Raw genomic sequence first — 19,067 nt, 5'->3', positions numbered from 1 at the left:
CACTGAACCAATAGCTACATCCCTCACTCTGATCTGAACTAAATATTTTATTTATGTATTAAACATTCTTATATTCCTCAGTTTCCATGCAAATCTCAACACGGATCACAAGGTAACATGCATAAATAAAACACAGTAAACAAAATTGACATATCAATAAATAAAATATAGTCATAAGCTTCAGCTTTGGATTGCTTCTTTGAATATTTCAGCTTCACTGTTAAGAAAAATAATGGCATCTTTCCTGTGCAGGCCTTTGCAACAGCCAAGAAAGCAAATAGAAAGCTAGGGATTATTAGGAAAGGAATGGTAAATAAAACAGACTATCATAATGCCTCTGTATCGCTCCATGGTGCGATCTCATCTTGAGTATTGTGTGCAGTGCTGGTCACCACATTTCAAAAAAGATATAGCATAATTGGAAAAGATCAGAGAAGGGCAACCAAAACGATAAAGGGGATAGAAAAATTTACCTATGAAAGGCTAAAGAGGTTAGGTCTCTTCAGCTTGGAGAGCTGAGGGGAGATATGATAGAGGTCTATAAAATGAGTGGAATAAAACGAGTAAACGTTAATCGGTTGTTTATTCTTTTGGAAAGTACAAAGACTAGGGGACTCACAATGAAGTTACTAGGTAATGTTAAAACTAATAAGAAAATATTATTTTATGCAATGCATAATTAAGCTCTGGAATTTGTTGCCAGAGGATGTGGTGAAAGCTATTAGTGAAGCTGCATTTAAAAAGAGTTGGACAAGTTCCTGGAGGAAAAGTCATTAACAATTATTAAGGTAGAGTTGCAGAAATCCACTGCTTATTCTTGCGATAAGCAGCTTGGAATCCATCTATCCACTGGGATCTTGCCAGGTACTTGTGACTTGGATTGGTCTGACCCAGTATGGCAAGTCTTATGTTTTTATATTCTTATGTTCTGCTGATAGTTTGTTTCATATGAGCAAACCAAGTAACAATCAGATAAAATTGTAGATTTCCCCTGCTCATTTTTTTTCTTGCTCTTTTTTTACATCCATTTGTCCCTCAGTTTTGACTCCATATCATCCTCAAAATGTCATATCAGATATTTCCAGCATTGTTGAAAAGGGGTCTAAGTTGCATTAAGTTTCACTTAATATTCTTAGCTGGCTGAATGTTCTTCAGGCTGAAAGAGATCTAAGCATCATAGTGGATAATACATTGAAATTGTCTGCTCAGTGTGCTCTGGCGGTCCAAAAAGTAAACAGAATGTTAGGAATTATTGGGAAGGGAACAGCAAATAAAATTGTGGATGCCATAATGCATCTGTATCAATCCATGGTGCGTGTACACCTTGAATACTGTGTGCATTTCTGGTCACCACATCTAAAAAAAATATATGTAGTTGCATTGGACAAAGTACAGAGAAGGGCGACCAAAATAAGGGGCATAGAATGGCTCCCCTATGAGGAAAGGCTAAAGAGGTTAGGGCTATTCATTTTGGAGAGGAGAAGACTGAGGGGGTGAAATAAGTTATTTACTCACTCAGATAATAGGACTAGGGGGCACTCCATGAAGTTAGCAAGTAGATCATTTAAAACAAATCAAAGAAAATTCTTTTTCACTCTGCGCATAGTTAAGTTCTGGAATTCATTGCCAGAGGATGTGGTTACGGCAGTTAGAGTAACTGGGTATAAAAAGGTTTGGATAAGTTCCTAGAGGAAAAATCCATAAACTGCTATTAATTAATAAGCAATAGTAGCTTCAGAACTATTTAATGTTTGGGTACTTGTGACTTGGATTGGCCACTGTTGGAAACATGATGCTGGGCTTGATGAATCCTTGGTCTGACCCAGTATGGCATGTTCTTATGTAAATGGGCGCTCTGATGAAATTCAAATATTTTGAAAATCATTGCCCCTCGGTTGAAATTCAAATATTTTGTGGCTGCCCTCTTTCAAAACATCTGGAAATAGCTGGTCCCACACTTCTTTGATGCCCATCCAATGTTTGTAGGTTTCTCCGTTAAGGCCAGTCCAAGATGCTCTTTCTAGTCCAGGCAAAACTTGGCCATAAAGCCATATTGAATGCACATGGCAGTAATGACCTGAAAGAAATGATGCAAACATCCTCTTAGTAAGTGCTGATATAGCCCTTCCCTTGCATAGTGTGCAGTAGCCTCACACTCTGCATAACAGATAACTTTGTTTTTCAAATTATCTTTCTGTTCTGTGAAGAATTATGAAGAGCTTATCTAAACTGACACTTGCTATTGTTTTATTCTTTGACCAGTATGTCCCAAACTTATGTGACCTTGTAGCTGTGAGTCCCTTTTACTTATCACTTGCAAATTAAATTTTTTTTTGTCAAAGAGTTTTTTAGTTTTCACAGTCCAGGAAGTGGCCCTTCTCCATTGGTCTTACTGTCCAAATGACTATCCAGGTTCTAAACGTGGCAAATCACTGCTGGTTACTCCCAGGTGCAGCACTTTCTCTTTCGGGGCTGGTCTGTTTTGGATCTCTGTAGCAGTGACTCTGATCATAGGTGCCAGCGATGTGGGTGCTGAGTCACCTCTGATGTTGTTGTCTCCTGTGCTCCTGCTGCTTGGGAACTAAGACCTCTGTGCTGCAGGCAGCAGGGGGGGGCAGGTAGGCAGCACTTTTGTCTCCTCTGCTGCTGCTGTTCCCACTCCCCCCCCCCCCCCCTGCAGGCTGTTGGCTGGCTGTGGAATGTCTGAGAGGTACAGCAGTATAGGACAGACAGGCTTCCAGCCTTTGGTTTGCCCTAAGGTACCTATGGAGATGGAAGAAACCACTGATAAGCGATACAAGGAAAAGGCAATGAGAAAGATAAGGATAGAGGTCTGTGCTGGGAGAGGAGATAAGGGAATGCTGGCCAGGAAATGGGAAGATTGCTTATAAAAAGGGGTATATATATTTTCACCGCCAACCCCCCACCTTGAAAGTGTGGCATGTAACTGGCAGTATGAGGGATTATTGTATCATGTAGTTCTGATGTATTTTATTATGCTTATTGATGTATTATGTTAACATATTTTACTACTTTTACATGTAAACTGTTTTGGGTCCCCTTTTTTGGCAGGGAGGTGGTACATAAGCCAAAAAATAGAATAGGATACTGACTGGGAGAGAATATACTGCTGGGGAGGTCTGGAAGAGGGGCTGATAGTGGGGCTGTGGGAGAAGGAGAGGAATAGACACAGGCTGTGAGGGAGAGAGGAGGTAAGAGGGTTGGGGGTGGGGACATGGTCTGTGAGAAAGCAAAAGGGGATACAAGCTTGGAGAGAAGACATAGGATGTGAGAAGTGTAAACTGGGATGAAGGGTTAAGGAAAGGGTATTTAAGAGGGTGAAGAGGACTGGGAAAGTTGCTGTTTGGGACAAAGGTGGAATGATAGGGGAGATAAACCCAAGAGAAGGTTTGTGAGAGAAGAGGGGGATTATGGTGGAGGGAAGAGGCATGAAGGGGTGAGAGGAGGGATGGAAGTGACAAACCAGTGAGCTGTGGAGAGACAGCCAGCATATAGAAAGAGATTTACACATGCAGGAAAAATATCAGGCATGATAAAGAAATGAGGAAGACGTGAAAATAAGTTTAGGAAAAATAAGGAATGAGATAGCAAGAGAGAAAACTAAGAGAAAGCCAAGAGTAAGCAGAGACACTAGATAGATTCAAACTACAAAACAAGGATTGGAAAATGGTTTATCTGAAGTTTAGTGAAGATTTCTGGGTTAGTTGGGATAGGGCAAAGATGAGGTTAGGTGGTATCTGGCATTTCCTTTCAGCACTGCAGTCACCAGGGAAAATATTTTACTAAAAGGATGGGGAAGGGGGAGGATGTTATGGCATGTGATGCTATGACTTGGAAATCTATTTTCCTCTGGGCAGTTCTGGTCTTGACATGGGCTGCAATCCGGGCTTGATTTGAGGAGTAATGGAGGGGAATTCCATTCCCCTTGTTCAAAAATAATAAAAAAATTATTCCCTTGTAGTATCCCACAGAAGACGGCAGTTATCTTGGGGGTTTCTGAGCTGAGTGTGGGAAGCACCACATACAGCTGTGGCCCTGGAGCTGGGGAGATACTGACTGATGAGCTGCCAGGGTTCAGGGCATGCAGGTAGCAGTGTCTTATACGGACTCTACAGGAATGGGACTGACTCTGGCTTGGAATCTGTGAGTGCTGGGAGAAGGGCTGCCAGAGTTTAGGAGGCAGGAACAATTCCAGAAGAAAAATAAAAGATGCCTGGGCTGAGCAGGGAAGTGATCCAATCCTGAGGAGGAGGGATCGCAAATTAAGGGTTGGATTGAGCCTGCCATTGAAGGGAAGAAGCTCAACATGCAAGGCAAGTGCATCCCATTAGGCTGGGTGCTGACCATTAGGGGGCTCTGAAGAGCAGCCATGTGAGGCCGCAAGCAGAGCCTATCTCGCTCGCGGCAAAAAGGAGCAAAGCACGGTGGATGTACAGAGAGGAGCCAGGGGAAGCAGACAGGTGGGTCCCTGGGAATAAAGAGTCCGCATACAGCGGCACGATGGAGGGGGATGGCGAGACAGGGGAGGGTGGGCAGAAGGTTCATCTAGGGCACCTAATACCCTTGCACCGGCTCTGCTAACATGCTGAGGAGGGGTGACGGGTGGGGAGCAGTGAAGAGTGGTGAATCAAGCCAGCAGAAGAGAGGACCTGGCTAACAGGCCGATACAGTAAGGAGCGGTAGGAAGAGCTGCGTTAGTGCCGGGCGCACCCGCGGTTGCCGCACGCACAGTCCAGCTCACCTACTGCTCGATATTGTATGTAAATAGCTTGCAAATGCAAGCTGCGTCTAAGAAGCGTTCGTGAAGCGTTAGGCCCGCGCAACCCATTTTACTGTATAGAACGCTATACAGTATCCTGGGTGCGCTGGCCTAACGCTTCATGGACACGCTGGTATCTGTCATTTCAAATGACATTTGAAATGACAGGTACCAGGAAGTGGACGGTTCTCCTACGCTCGGGATTGCCAGTCCTCTCTCCTCTCCTCCCGAAGCAAGCAACGAAAGCTGAAAAAGCGAAAAAAAAAAAAGTAGCAAGAGAGAGAGGGGAGAGAGGACGGGCAATCCTACGCTCGGGATTGCCAGTCCTCTCTCCCCTCCTCCCGAAGCAAGGCGCGAAAAGCAGCCTTGCTTTTCGGGAGGAGGGGAGAGAGGACTGGCAGTGAAAAGCAACGAAGCGACTTACTTTTTTTGCAGCCCCCCTCCGGAGACGGACATTGGCGAAGACAGACCCCCTGCCTCCAGCTGCCCGCGAAGATGGACGCATCGCACGGGCGAAAGCGGCCCCTGTGAGTGCAATTGGGCCGCTCAAGATGTGACGTCACGACGTTTGGCGTCACGGCATGCGACGTCGTCTTGAGCGGCCAATTGCACACACAGGGGCCGCTTTCGCCCGTGCGATGCGTCCATCTTCGCGGGCAGCTGGAGGCAGGGGAGCCGCGGTCCCTCGTCGCCGATGTCCGTCTCTGGATGGGGGCTGCAAAAAAAGTAAGTCGCTTCGTTGCTTTTCACTGCCAGTCCTCTCTCCCCTCCTCCCGAAGCAAGGCTGCTTTTCGCGCCTTGCTTCGGGAGGAGGGGAGAAAGGACTGGCAATCCCGAGCGTAGGATTGCCCGTCCTCTCTCCCCTCTCTCTCTTGCAACTTTTTTTTTTTTTTCGCTTTATTGATTTTTTTTCCGCTTTCGTTGCTTCGGGAGGAGGGGAGAGGACTGGAGCTGCCCCGGAGACCGGCACCCATGGACGCGGCCAGGGCAGGTGAGCGGGGGCTGGGGGAAAGTTTGCCGCCTATCCTTACCCCTGCCTCTAACGCAGGGGTAAGGGTAGGCGGTAAGTTAGCAGGTTAAACGCGCGGCAAAACGGCAAGGTAAAAAAGCGATAGTCGGGGCGCGCGTTACTGAATGGGAGGGAATAGCTAATCCGATCGTTTACATGTAATATACATGCCGCGGGCGGAAGGGGTTACCCCGTGATTTAAGGACGCGGTAAGAGTAGGTTAAAGGGGATTGTGTATCGCAGGAAGGGCTAACGCGGCCGAAAAGTGAGTAGAAAGCGGGTTAGGAGCAGGGTAACCGCGGCCGCACTTTACTGTATTGACCTGTGTGGAAGGTGAGGAGTAGCCTCCTTAGAAAATGGAAAAGACCTGAGAACTTGTCATCTCTCCTGGTTCTTACCTTTTGTGTCTGTTTCACCTTGATTTACTTATTACTTAGGCTCACACCTGCTCCAAAGTCTAGTCCGGCGGTGAAGGGATATCTTACTGCCTGCTGCACAGCAGCAGGACATCTTTATTTATTTATTTAAAAACTTTTTTATACCGGCATTAGTGGGTACATCATGCCAGTTCACATTGTAACTGGAGAAAGGAAAAGAAATACATCAAACAAGGGCGAGGGGAGAGGGATGAAAGGATAGAGAGGAGAAGGAAGGATTAAACAGCAGAATAGTCATTAACAATGTAAGGTAATAATAATAAAAGCTCGTATAGTGACAAATAATACTGTCACTTTAGCGGGTGACTGGGTAAACGCACTGCATGTAGGGTCACCACCTTTCAACTGTGAAACTCCAGACCCTAAGAGGAGCTGAGTAAACATTTTGCTGACCGTGTCCTTCCAGATCCACACATGACTGTTACTGCTGCCCTGCCTTAGGAAATGTGCATTTGATTTGAGGGAGAATCACAAATACTTGTCATTTATCAGTGTCACATAAACTTTCTAATAACTCACTGTACACTTAGATGTGAATTTTCAAAAGATGCATGCGTAAAATAGCATGTACATGAATTTATGCTATTTTTAAAAAACGCAACTCACGCAGTATATCGGGGATCGTGTGTAAACTTGCATGTGTTTAAAAAAAAAAAAAAGGGGGGGGTGGGGCAGGCTAGTGCCAGGAAGAGGGCCCAACAGTTACATGGAAAAGTTGGTATTTTACAACCTGCAAAGTGATGCGCATAAGTCTTTTATTCGCGTGTCCTGGATTTACCCCTGCTAATTATCTGGTGTAAATGATCGTAAACATCTTAAAACTCACAACACGACTGGTGAAATAGGGGGACTTCAGGCTGAAGAGCCAGAAGGGTCTTCGTGAGCTGCAGATGGACTGGGTGAACTGGTAGACTAATTGGTGAAATTGGTAATTTCGTTGCCGTTCATGTTATAAAATCCCCTGACTTGCACGTGTAAAAGCAGACGCATGGGGGTAAATGTTTAAGTAACGCGAAAAAAAAAAATCTATTCACATATCCCCTTAAAATTCAAAGTACAAATACACGGGTATATCGTTTGCGCACACTTACCCAGCTAAATTCCGACTTAATCCGGTTAAATAGTGACTTTTGCACTACTTGGACCGATTCAAGCTTATCCATATAAATAGCGCTTTTGTTTTAGACATATTTGGCTATCTTACGTACCCGAATAAGTCGAAATAGCGCTAATCGGAAGGACAAGTAGTGCTTTTCAGACTTGAGTTCCAATATTTAGCTGCATAAATCGGAACATATCTGGGTAAATGCTGCTGCTTTTCCAGATAAATCCGAATTTGCACTGGTCGTGGTTTTCACATGCACAAGCATATGTGCGCACATAAGTACCCGTATTTCATAACCTGCGCATGTCATTTACATGCAAACGCACACAGGAAATGGAGCAAAGGTGGAAAATAGAGCTAAGTATAAAAAAAAAAAAAAATGTAGGATTTGGTTTTTAGCTCAGTGATGCAGTTAAATTCTAAAGCCGTCCCCTCCCTTGCCTGCTTTCTGTGTAGTTGTATCGCAGAGGTGACTGCATGCTGAAGCAATTCAAATTTCAGAGCCAATTTTGAAATCGGACATGGGGTGAAACATGATGGTTACAATGCGAGTTATGAGGAGGAGGAGGATTATCAACTTTGCATGGGCCCTTATTCTGCTGATTTTCTTTAATCTTTCTGGTTAAAATAGGAAATCCAAACATTCCAAAACCTCGGAGGATTCTGCGGTCATCATGGGGCAGTAATCCCTACTTCCGTGGATCCTATTCTTACACTCAAGTTGGGTCTAGTGGAGCTGATGTGGAGAAACTCGTTAAACCGCTGCCTTACACTGAAAGCTCCAAAACGAATGTAAGTACCTCCTGACATTCCAGCTGCTAAGTGGCTGGAATAAAGGGAGTAGTTAAACTGGCTGATCTAAAGCTAAATTCCATGCTTAAGAACTCCTGTTCGATGCACATTCATTTTATCATACCTTCTTTTCGAAGAATTTAATGTGCTCCTTTTTATTGGCATGTACCAAGGAAGTAAGGGAAGCACACGCAATGCCCCCAGTGTGTTTCAGAAATCAGGACTGAGGCTGGAGACTATAGGAAACATGCAAATGGAGTTTACAGTTGGGGCAGTTGCTCTCCTCCTTTCTTAGACAGCTTGCTTGGAGCCTGAACCTGTGACCCTTGGCAGCTTGCTGGTGCTATTACCAAGATCTGGGGTGGAGCATACGTAAACTCATAGCAAACACAAACAGATCCTGGTCTGGATTGCTGGAATATGTCTCTCTCAAGTGCATGACAGCACTTTGAGTCTTGTTTTGAGGGACCTGGGAAAGAGGCTAGGGTAACCTGTCACAGGGGCCGATGCAAAACTATTCGCGGAAAGCGGGTGCTGACTTTTCAGCGTCCGCTTTCTTAACACATGCATGGCGCCCGCAAAGGGGGGCACTATGCAATATTTAAATTAGGGGGTCGCGGCTGCCGGTTAGGAAAACCAATGCTGGTAAACTCTCCGTCAGTTTTCATAACCTGCCTATCTGCCGAGTTGTTTGTTTATTTTTTTTAATTTAAAAAAAAAAAGTACAGAAAAGCAGGTTTTTCTGCTTTTCTGTACTTCTTTTCAAAGCGCTCAGCTATAAATGCCTGCTCCAGGCAGGTGTTAATATCTGAGCGATAAATGTGCGTCTGAGATGCACATTTATCTTTTTGCACTTGGAGTGAATGAGTAATAGCCTCATTCACATGCATTTGCATATGAGCACTAACTCCTTCACTCCGTGTCCGTGTGTTAAATAGGCGCTAATCCTCCTATTGCGTTAGGGGGTGGATTAGCGCCTATTTAACCTGCTTCCGACAGTGGGTTAAACAGTGCGCTCGGCTGAGCGCACTGTATTGCATCGGCCCCACAGATAGCAGCTACCAACAGTAGGTGCAGACATTTCTGTCATGATCCAGCGATTCTCCTTTGTCTTCAGATGGAAAGCTGAGAGCCATGTCTCTAGCTCTGGCACTAGTATCGCCTCTTCCAGATTAAATTCCTTGCCATAAGTCATGTCACACCCTTAAAGAGGCAATATTAATGCACTGCCTAATCACCGATAGTACTCTGTAGCAAAGGAGTCAATTAGGAGAGGGAGTGGAAAGGACAAGGAAAGGGTTACAGAAATGATTCCTGTTTCAGCAGCATCCTGTTGATAGGATCATTTTATCTGATTCCAAGGATGTTTTTAATAGGAGTCATCTGTATTACAATAGTGGATAAAGACCTTGTACACACCTACAGAGTAGTGTCACATTGAATGGGGGCAGGGGAGGGGGTGGGGAAAGCCATTGTGTTCATGTTGGAATAGGTGTACCTCACAGGCGGTTTAAGGCACTCATTAAAACTCTGGGTATAAGAAGGCCAAAGTATCCATTTATATATGTAAACACATGCTACATCAAGTGATGGTGCTCTCTGAAACGGTAACTTTTAAAGACTTCCACGTGACCCCAAATATGTGCGCATATGGGCATGCGGAGATCTACCATAGTATTTGATAATTTGCGCATATCTGTACTTTGGCTTTTGTAATCCAAATGCATGACCCTGCATTTTTTTTTTTTTTTTTTTAGAATTAAATTTTAACTGCTAAATTCTAGACCATTTTTCAGGCTGCACTAGATACTCTCTTCATGTTTTCACACCTTCCTGGTTGTTTATTCTTTTGCAAATTTTGGTAGTATCTGCAAAAAAGCAATCCTTTCCTGATACCTCTTCTGCAGTATTGCTGCAAAAATGTTAACCAGAGCCAGACCTAGGACTGATTCCTGCGGCACACCACTGGTACGTGACCTCCCCCCCCCCCCCCCCCCCCCCCATTTTCCTTGGATTGTACTCCATTTACCTTACACTTTGTCGCCTCCCACTCAACCAGTTTCTAACCTAGTCAGTCACTATAGGACCCATATCTAGGAGCTCTATTGGTTCCACATTGACACTGTTCATAAGTAGTCTAAGGTTTTGCTAGAATCCATGTTATATCTAGCGTCCTTTGCTGATCCAGCTCTCTGGTTACCCAGTCAAAGAAACTGAGTAGATTCATTTGACAATACCTACCTCTGGTAAAATCTTGCTGCCTCGGATCCTGTAAACTCTTGTATTCCAGAAACTGCACTAACCTCTGTTTTAGCAGCGATTACCACCCTGTGTTTTTTGTTATATTAACTCTCATTGCTAAGTCTTCTCTCATTAGTGTTAATTTTATATTTATACACCGTTCAATGTAACATGTTGTTTGTATATGTAAACCGGAGTGAAGGCAACTCTGCTATACCTCGGTATATAAAAAATACTAAATAAATAAATACTCCAATCAGACTAACCAGACTCTAGTTCACAGCCTCATACTGTGCAGAGGAACCACTTCTGCCCGCCTCCAGTCCTCTGGAACCGCTTTTGAGTCTAAAGAGTTTTTGAAAAAGTCAGCAGAGTTGCCAGAACCTCCTTAAGTTCCCTTAATACTCTTGAATGTATCCCATCCTGCACTATTGCTTTATCTAGTTTTAGTTTTGCTAGCTCCATGAACAGAATCTTCTGAAACTGAGGTCTACCTTACTTCCATTCCATAGTATCTGTGACAAGTCCTTCCTGAATGAACACCGGACATAATTATTTAACAATTACACTTTCTTGCTGTCACCTCTGATTTTACGATCCCACATATCAAAAAATGTCTCTTTTTTTCCCCCATAATATTTTCTTTAATTTGCATTTTCTCTCTCTTGACTGCTTTTCCAGACATTGTTGCCTGCCTTTCTCTTTCTGAGATCTTAGAGTTTATGAATGTGAACCTTCTTTTTTTTTTCCCTTTTCCAACCACTTTTTTAGGAAACCATAGACGCCTCTTTTTATTCCTCTTATCTTTATTTACTTTCGTAACAAAAAGAAAATAACTTTCAAACTCCATGCGACTCCATATAAGCACATACATGGCCGTGCTGAGATCTGCTAAGTGTTTTATAACCTGCATAGATCAGGTACGGGCAGAATATAACATATGGGAATGTCTACCCCCCAACATATGCGCATATGTTTGGTTATGTGTGAATACCTGCAATGTATGGAAAACACATACCTTTCCTACCTATTTTATAAACATATGCATGTATATTTTACATGCAAAAAAATAGAACTTGTTCAATTAAAATTTTGATTTATACGCAGAAGTCTGTATATTTTAAAACTTGTGTGTCTAATTGAAATCACCAGTTTGCCAATACCTCCTCCAGTTCACCCATTCCTTCTCCAGGGCACCAAGACCCTCCTAGTTCTTCACCCCAGTTCAGCCAGACTTCCCACTCAACCAATAGCAGACAACAGATGATAGGGATGTGCAGAGCAAAATTTTATGTTCATATTTTTTATGTCCGAAAGGGGGTCCCACTTGCGGCCAATATGGACATAAAAAAAATCCAATGAGTTGGGTATATGTACATATGTGCAAAAAAAAAATTAAACCCCCTCACCCTCCTTAATCCCCCCCCAGACTTACCACAACTCCCTGGTGATCGAGCGAGGAGTGAGGACGTCATTTCTGCAATCCTTGGCGAGAAGCATGTGACGTCGGTGGCACGTCGAGTGACGCGGCGTCACGTGATTCCCGGCAAGTTCGCGCCGGACGGCTCGTTCGGCCCAAAAAGAACTTTTGGCCAGCTTGAGGGGGTCAGGAGGCCCCCCCAAGCTGGCCAAAAGTTCTTTTTGGGCCGAACGAGCCGTCCGGCGCGAACGAGCCGGGAATCACGTGGCGCCGCGTCACTCAGACGCGACGTCACGTGATTCCCGGCAAGTTCGCGCCGGACGGCTCGTTCGGCCCAAAAAGAACTTTTGGCCAGCTTGGGGGGGCCTCCTGACCCCCTCAAGCTGGCCAAAAGTTCTTTTTGGGCCGAACGAGCCGTCCGGCGCGAACTTGCCGGGAATCACGTGACGTCGGCGTCACGTGATTCCCGGCTTGTTCGCGCCGAACGAGCCGTCCGGCGCGAACTTGCCGGGAATCACGTGACGTCGCGTCTGAGTGACGCGGCGCCACGTGATTCCCGGCTCGTTCGCGCCGGACGGCTCGTTCGGCCCAAAAAGAACTTTTGGCCAGCTTGGGGGGGTCAGGAGGCCCCCCCAAGCTGGCCAAAAGTTCTTTTTGGGCCGAACGAGCCGTCCGGCGCGAACGAGCCGGGAATCACGTGGCGCCGGCGTCACTCGACGTGCCGCCGACGTCACATGCTTCTCGCCAAGGATTGCAGAAATGGCGTCCTCACTCCTCGCTCCATCACCAGGGAGTTGTGGTAAGTCGGGGGGGGGGGATTAAGGAGGGTGAGGGGGTTTATATTTTTATTTTGGCTCAACAATCGCGATTTCCAACATATCGAACATATCTATGTTCGATATGTGGGAAATCCGATCGTTTATGTCGAATCAATTTTTTAAGTAAAAAAAAAATATGAGTTGCGTTTTACTAATGCGGTCAATCCGAATGCACACCCCTAACAGATGAATCTGATATTAAGTGCTCTTGATAATTAGCAGCTGTAAAATTGTGTGAATAAGTTGCCTAATGTGTTTGTGTAAATCTTTTATAAAATAGGAACTTATATACATGCCTCTTGGCCCTGTCCAGGAATATGCCTGGACCGCCGTTTTTTTGCACAGGTAAATGTGTGAACGAAACCGAAAATACACTCATAATTTTGATGATTATAAAATTGCATATGTGTACATATGCTAATCTTACATTCGGAACTCCTTTGAACATTCACCCCGAAGGTTTGTTGCCCTTACAATATGTATCATTTTGCTTATTCTGATATTGGAAATATTGAAGACAACACTGTGCCACAGTGATGTACATATTTAAATTTCCCTATATTAACATACTGTACTGATTTCTCCATCCAATGTTGCATAAACCTCAAACTATATCAAATTCTTAGATAAAAACATTCTTTGAACTACTAAACATTTTGTAAAGGCAACACAAAGGTAAAATTCCTTCATTAGTTTACACGAGACCTGTTTCCTTAAGACATTTTAGCATGCATCACCAATCACATATGGACCACAAAAGGGTCTCTAGAGCTATCAGCAAAATTTTGAGTTCAGTTTCTTAGAAGCTTTTGGACCTATCCATGTGAACTCTGATGATAACAAGTTCAAAAAACATCACAAAGATGGGAAAGCAAACACTGCTTGTTCAACTTGAAATACACCCAACACGAGTGAAGTTCTGCTTGAGTTTTCAGTACCACTGGTCAGCTTTGAAGCTTTCACTGGAAACGCACAAACTAAACCACGCTCTTATAGACTATAGCAGGGGTGGGCAATTCCGGTCCTCGAGGGCTGCAAACCAGTCGGGTTTTCAGGATATCCTTAATGAATATGCATGAGAGAGACCTGCATACACACTGCCTCAGTTGTATGCAAATCTATTTCATGCATATTCATTAGGGGTATCCTGAAAACCCGACTGGTTTGCAGCCCTTGAGTACCGGACTTGCCCACCCCTGGACTATAGGATTGCATCCTAGCATGATTATTATGTAAGAAAAGCAGAAGGCAAAAAAAAAAGATATTCAGATTTGTTACTACTGCACACAATTTAATAATGGATTTTCTACTGTTTCCCAATGTAATGGCAGTGTAGTTATTCTTCTTTCATTAACATGTGGGTTTGCATAAACATGCCTGTTCTGATGCCCATTGTCAGTAAGTATGGCAACAGTGAGTCAGCATGAGACAAAGTAGAAATGGTAATGGTCTGTAGTAACTAAACAAGAGTTTCTGGTCAAATTCTTAGTACTGAAAATCGAAGCAATGCTAAACATAAGATTTGAACAAGACAGGGAGTAGTAGGTAGTGAGCTTCTAAAAGAACTGTATTGCAAAATTCTGTATAAAGCAGAAATTCACTATAGCAGGGCTTACCAGACTTGTCCTAGTGACCCCGCAGCCAGTCAGTTTTTCAGGATATCCAAAATGAATATGCATAAACATTTATATACATTGGTGACTCAATAAATGCAAATTTATCTCATGCATATTAAGAACATAAGAAAATGCCATACTGGGTCAGACCAAGGGTCCATCAAGCCCAGCATCCTGTTTCCAACAGTGGCCAATCCAGGCCATAAGAACCTGGCAAGTACCCAAAAACTAAGTCTATTCCATGTAACCATTGCTAATGGCAGTGGCTATTCTCTAAGTGAACTTAATAGCAGGTAATGGACTTCTCCTCCAAGAACTTATCCAATCCTTTTTTAAACACAGCTATACTAACTGCACGAACCACATTCTCTGGCAACAAATTCCAGAGTTTAATTGTGCGTTGAGTAAAAAAGAACTTTCTCCGATTAGTTTTAAATGTGCCCCATGCTAACTTCATGGAGTGCCCCCTAGTCTTTCTACTATCCGAAAGAGTAAATAACCGATTCACATCTACCCGTTCTAGACCTCTCATGATTTTAAACACCTCTATCATATCCCCCCTCAGTCGTCTCTTCTCCAAGCTGAAAAGTCCTAACCTCTTTAGTCTTTCCTCATAGGGGAGTTGTTCCATTCCCTTTATCATTTTGGTAGCCCTTCTCTGTACCTTCTCCATCGCAATTATATCTTTTTTGAGATGCGGCGACCAGAATTGTACACAGTATTCAAGGTGTGGTCTCACCATGGAGCGATACAGAGGCATTATGACATTTTCCGTTTTATTCATCATTCCTTTTCTAATAATTCCCAACATTCTGTTTGCTTTTTTGACTGCCGCAGCCCACTGCACCGACGATTTCAATGTGTTATCCACTATGACACCTAGATCTCTTTCTTGGGTTGTAGCACCTAATATGGAACCCAACATTGTGTAATTATAGCATGGGTTATTTTTCCCTATATGCATCACCTTGCATTTATCCACATTAAATTTCATCTGCCATTTGGATGCCCAATTTTCCAGTCTCACAAGGTCTTCCTGCAATTTATCACAATCTGCTTGTGATTTAACTACTCTGAACAATTTTGTGTCATCTGCAAATTTGATTATCTCATTCGTCGTATTTCTTTCCAGATCATTTATAAATATATTGAAAAGTAAGGGTCCCAATACAGATCCCTGAGGCACTCCACTGTCCACTCCCTTCCACTGAGAAAATTGCCCATTTAATCCTACTCTCTGTTTCCTGTCTTTTAGCCAGTTTGCAATCCATGAAAGGACATTGCCACCTATCCCATGACTTTTTACTTTTCCTAGAAGCCTCTCATGAGGAACTTTGTCAAACACCTTCTGAAAATCCAAGTACACTACATCTACCAGTTCACCTTTATCCACATGTTTATTAACTCCTTCAAAAAAGTGAAGCAGATTTGTGAGGCAAGACTTGCCCTGGGTAAAGCCATGCTGACTTTGTTCCGTTAAACCATGCCTTTCTATATGTTCTGTGATTTTGATGTTTAGAACACTTTCCACTATTTTTCCTGGCACTGAAGTCAGGCTAACCGGTCTGTAGTTTCCCGGATCGCCCCTGGAGCCCTTTTTAAATATTGGGGTTACATTTGCTATCCTCCAGTCTTCAGGTACAATGGATGATTTTAATGATAAGTTACAAATTTTTACTAATAGGTCTGAAATTTCATTTTTTAGTTCCTTCAGAACTCTGGGGTGTATACCATCCGGTATACACAGCCTGAAAACCTGACTGGCTGTAGGGTCACCAGGATTGGTTTGGGAAGCCCTATACCAAGGGTGCCCAACTCTGGTCCTCAAGAGCCACAAACCGGCCAGGTTTTCAGGATATGCAGAAAGAATATGCATGCAATGGAAGCAATGCATATTCATTGTGGATATCCTGAAAATCTGGCCTGTTTGTGGATCTTGAGGACTGGAGTTAGCCATCCCTGCCCTAAATCATTGCCAAGGCCCCCATTTTCCTGTAGAAAGGGCTAGAACGTTCTATAGCAGTCTTCAAGTTCTGCAGCAATTCTGTGGCACATGTATACATTTAAAGAATAGATTTTCAATCAACTTTTGCTCTTTAAAAATTTTAAAAATGTTCCTTTTTAAAATATAATTTGTCCAGCCCATTGTAATAGCATGTAATATCAGAAACTTTGCTATATATAGGTGACAGGCCTATTCTGATTGCTGTGCTGTATTTATGGAACATGCTATTTTTGTGACACGATAAAACTACAGTTTTATCATGACATAGTAAATTCATTATCCAATGACTTAATCTGGTACTTCTGGCAATTTAAGTGTGAAATTGCAGCCATATTCCTTTCTATTAATGCATTTCTGTATTGTAAATGAAACTATCCAGTGACAATATTGATCCAATTTATTTTCTAGTGACTTTTTTTTTTGTGTGTGTGTGTGTATGTGCGTCTTTCCCCCTTCCCTTATCTAGCCTATGCAGGTGATGTTTTCTGGTGAAGCTACTCACAGGAAGTATTACTCCACTACCCATGGTGCTCTGCTTTCTGGCCAGAGAGAGGCTGCTCACCTCATTGAGATGTATCAAGATCTTTTACAGTACAGGAACTGCAAGGCCTAATGATTTGAAGAACACTAACTCGTGATTCCTTTTACAATTGTGTGTTAAATTTTTTTTTTGTTTTTTAATTTTTAATTTAAAGTAGAACAATTTTTATCTTTTTATGAAACCGTCCTAATGATTTTAAAATGTAGGGCCTCTGTAGCTTACTTCATGTACTGTATTGTTAACCGAAAAGGGTGCTCCTCCTGTTGGGTAACCGTTTTGTGTCTGTTTTAATTATGATCACACATTTTGGTGCCTCTTTGATTTTCTGTATTGTAAGTGCCTTCTCTACTAAATACTTTAAAAAAAAACAAAAAAAGACAACGAAAAAGTTGTAGTAATAAAAGTATTTCAAGTTGTAATGTGTGGTTTGTATTAGTGGGCGTGGCTGTACTGTGCTTGACGCTGTTAAAATCAAAGTCCAAATAGGTAAAATCCCTAGTCAGAAATAGTAGTGATCATGAAGTAGAAAGCATGCAGTTCTATGAAATGTATGTGCATGAAAGCAGTACAGAGTTTCCTTAAACTGAGCAATGAAAGAGGAGGCATGTTGTCATGCAGCTTCATCTCCATCTTTCTGTAGCTGGTGCTGTGGATTCCATAACTTAAGTCACCCTAACAGGGTAGTTAGTGGTTCTTATAATATGATTGATTTTTCCCTTTTTTTTCCACTTGATATAAATAAGAAATGCCAGGTTGGGTCAGACCTTTTTGTCTTTTTTGCATTTTACAAAGTATAAACCAGGGCTGGATTTAAAATGGTGGCACCCATAGGCAGTGCCATGGCAGTGGATGCCCCTTTGAAGCTGTGCTGGCACATGGCACTACAGCAAGCAGAAACTGACTTCTCTTTGGCCTGGATATTTCGTACCTTCAAAAATTTGGCACTCTGGGCAATTTCCTATGTTGCCTGTGTCAGAGGATCGCGTGCTGGCAGGCTGCCGGCAGGTGCAAAAGGTTTGGCAATTTGGAGGGGGGATTAGAGTAGGGGGAAGGGGTGGGAAGGTTAGGTTAGGGGGAAGCCTGCGGGCATCGGCGCACGCAAGTTGCACTAGGATGTACCCCCTTACGCACGCCGACCCCCGATTTTATAACATGCGCGCGCACCGGGTAGCGCGTGCACATGTATGCCCGCGCGTAGGTCTGTAAATCTACCCCAAGTCACACTTCACCTTTCCAGTGATATATTTTTATGCAGTGATTGTCTTGCCAATATATAGAATACTCCTCCATTAGAATAAACTTGCTTTTAAACATATGTTGCTTATAATAAATTTGTGATGACCTACCCCCTCCCATCAAAGTTAATTTTGTACACTTTAAAATCATTATCAAGCTTGTTTTATAACATGTTTCTTGGCCCACTTCTCATTCTATTATGAAGGGGAGCCATTATATTAACTATTATAGTACAGTTTTTTATCTAATTAACGGACTGATACAGAAAAACCTGCGGGAGAGCCGGCGAGCGCCCCACTCTCCCGGCGCGCGCCCAGGCCACTCTCCTGGGTGCTCGATTCAGTATCGGCCCGTATGCAAATGAGGGTCTGCGGTAAAAGGAGGCAGCGGTTGTCAGCGGGTTTAACAGCAGATGCTCAATTTTACCGGTGTCTGTTCTCGAACCCGCTGACAGCCACGGGTTCGGAAAACGGCTAAATTGAGCGTCCGTCTTTCAACCCACAGGCTGTGAGCAGATTTAAATTTTATTTTTTTTAAATTTTTGATTTTTTGTTTTGTTTTTGGGGCCTCTGACTTAATATCACTATGATATTAAGTCAGAGGGTGTACAGAAAAGCAGTTTTTTCTGCTTTTCTGTACGCTTTCCCGGTGCCGGCTAAAATTTGGCAGGCGTTAATTTCTGAAAGTAAAATGTGCGGCTTCACTGCACATTCTATTTTCTGTATCGTGCGGGAATGACTAATAGGCCCATCAACATGCATTTGCATGTTGCGGGCACTATTAGTTTCGGGGGGGTTGGCAGCGCGTTTTCCACGCGCTATTACCCCTTACTTTATAAGAGTTAAGAATAGCACGTGGAAAACGCGTGGCCAAACAGGGGCTAACAGTGCACTCTGTCTGAGCGCACTGTACTGAATCGGCCTGTTAGTGGGTGAAGGTCAGACAGGGAGCCAGCAGCAGTTCAAGTATGAGAGCACCTCACATCTTAATAGGAGTTTGTACATCAGGACCAGACTAAACCACAATCCACCCTCACAAACTGTTAATAGAAGTAATGACTGGAGCTT

General features: G+C 43.4%; 1 protein-coding gene across 5 annotated transcripts in view; it reads left to right on the top strand.

Annotated features, from left to right (window-relative positions):
• SMOX (spermine oxidase) overlaps window positions 1-17,200 on the top strand; it is a 142,833-nt gene extending 125,633 nt beyond the window's left edge. For 3 of the 5 annotated variants that reach the window (XM_029593407.1, XM_029593426.1, XM_029593416.1), the window contains 2 exons: window positions 7,963-8,123; window positions 16,690-17,200. In XM_029593407.1, the coding sequence (XP_029449267.1) occupies window positions 7,963-8,123; window positions 16,690-16,836 (308 nt within the window). In that variant the 3' untranslated portion in view covers window positions 16,837-17,200. The remainder of the gene's footprint in view (window positions 1-7,962; window positions 8,124-16,689) is intronic. The other 2 variants (XM_029593399.1, XM_029593435.1) reach the window with 2 other exon arrangements.
• Window positions 17,201-19,067: the final 1,867 nt, after the last annotated feature.

The sequence above is a fragment of the Rhinatrema bivittatum genome, chromosome 1 (genome assembly GCF_901001135.1).
Source record: "Rhinatrema bivittatum chromosome 1, aRhiBiv1.1, whole genome shotgun sequence".
In the NCBI taxonomy this organism is placed as follows: Eukaryota; Metazoa; Chordata; class Amphibia; order Gymnophiona; family Rhinatrematidae; genus Rhinatrema; species Rhinatrema bivittatum.
This window is presented reverse-complemented; position numbering and strand designations above follow the sequence as displayed.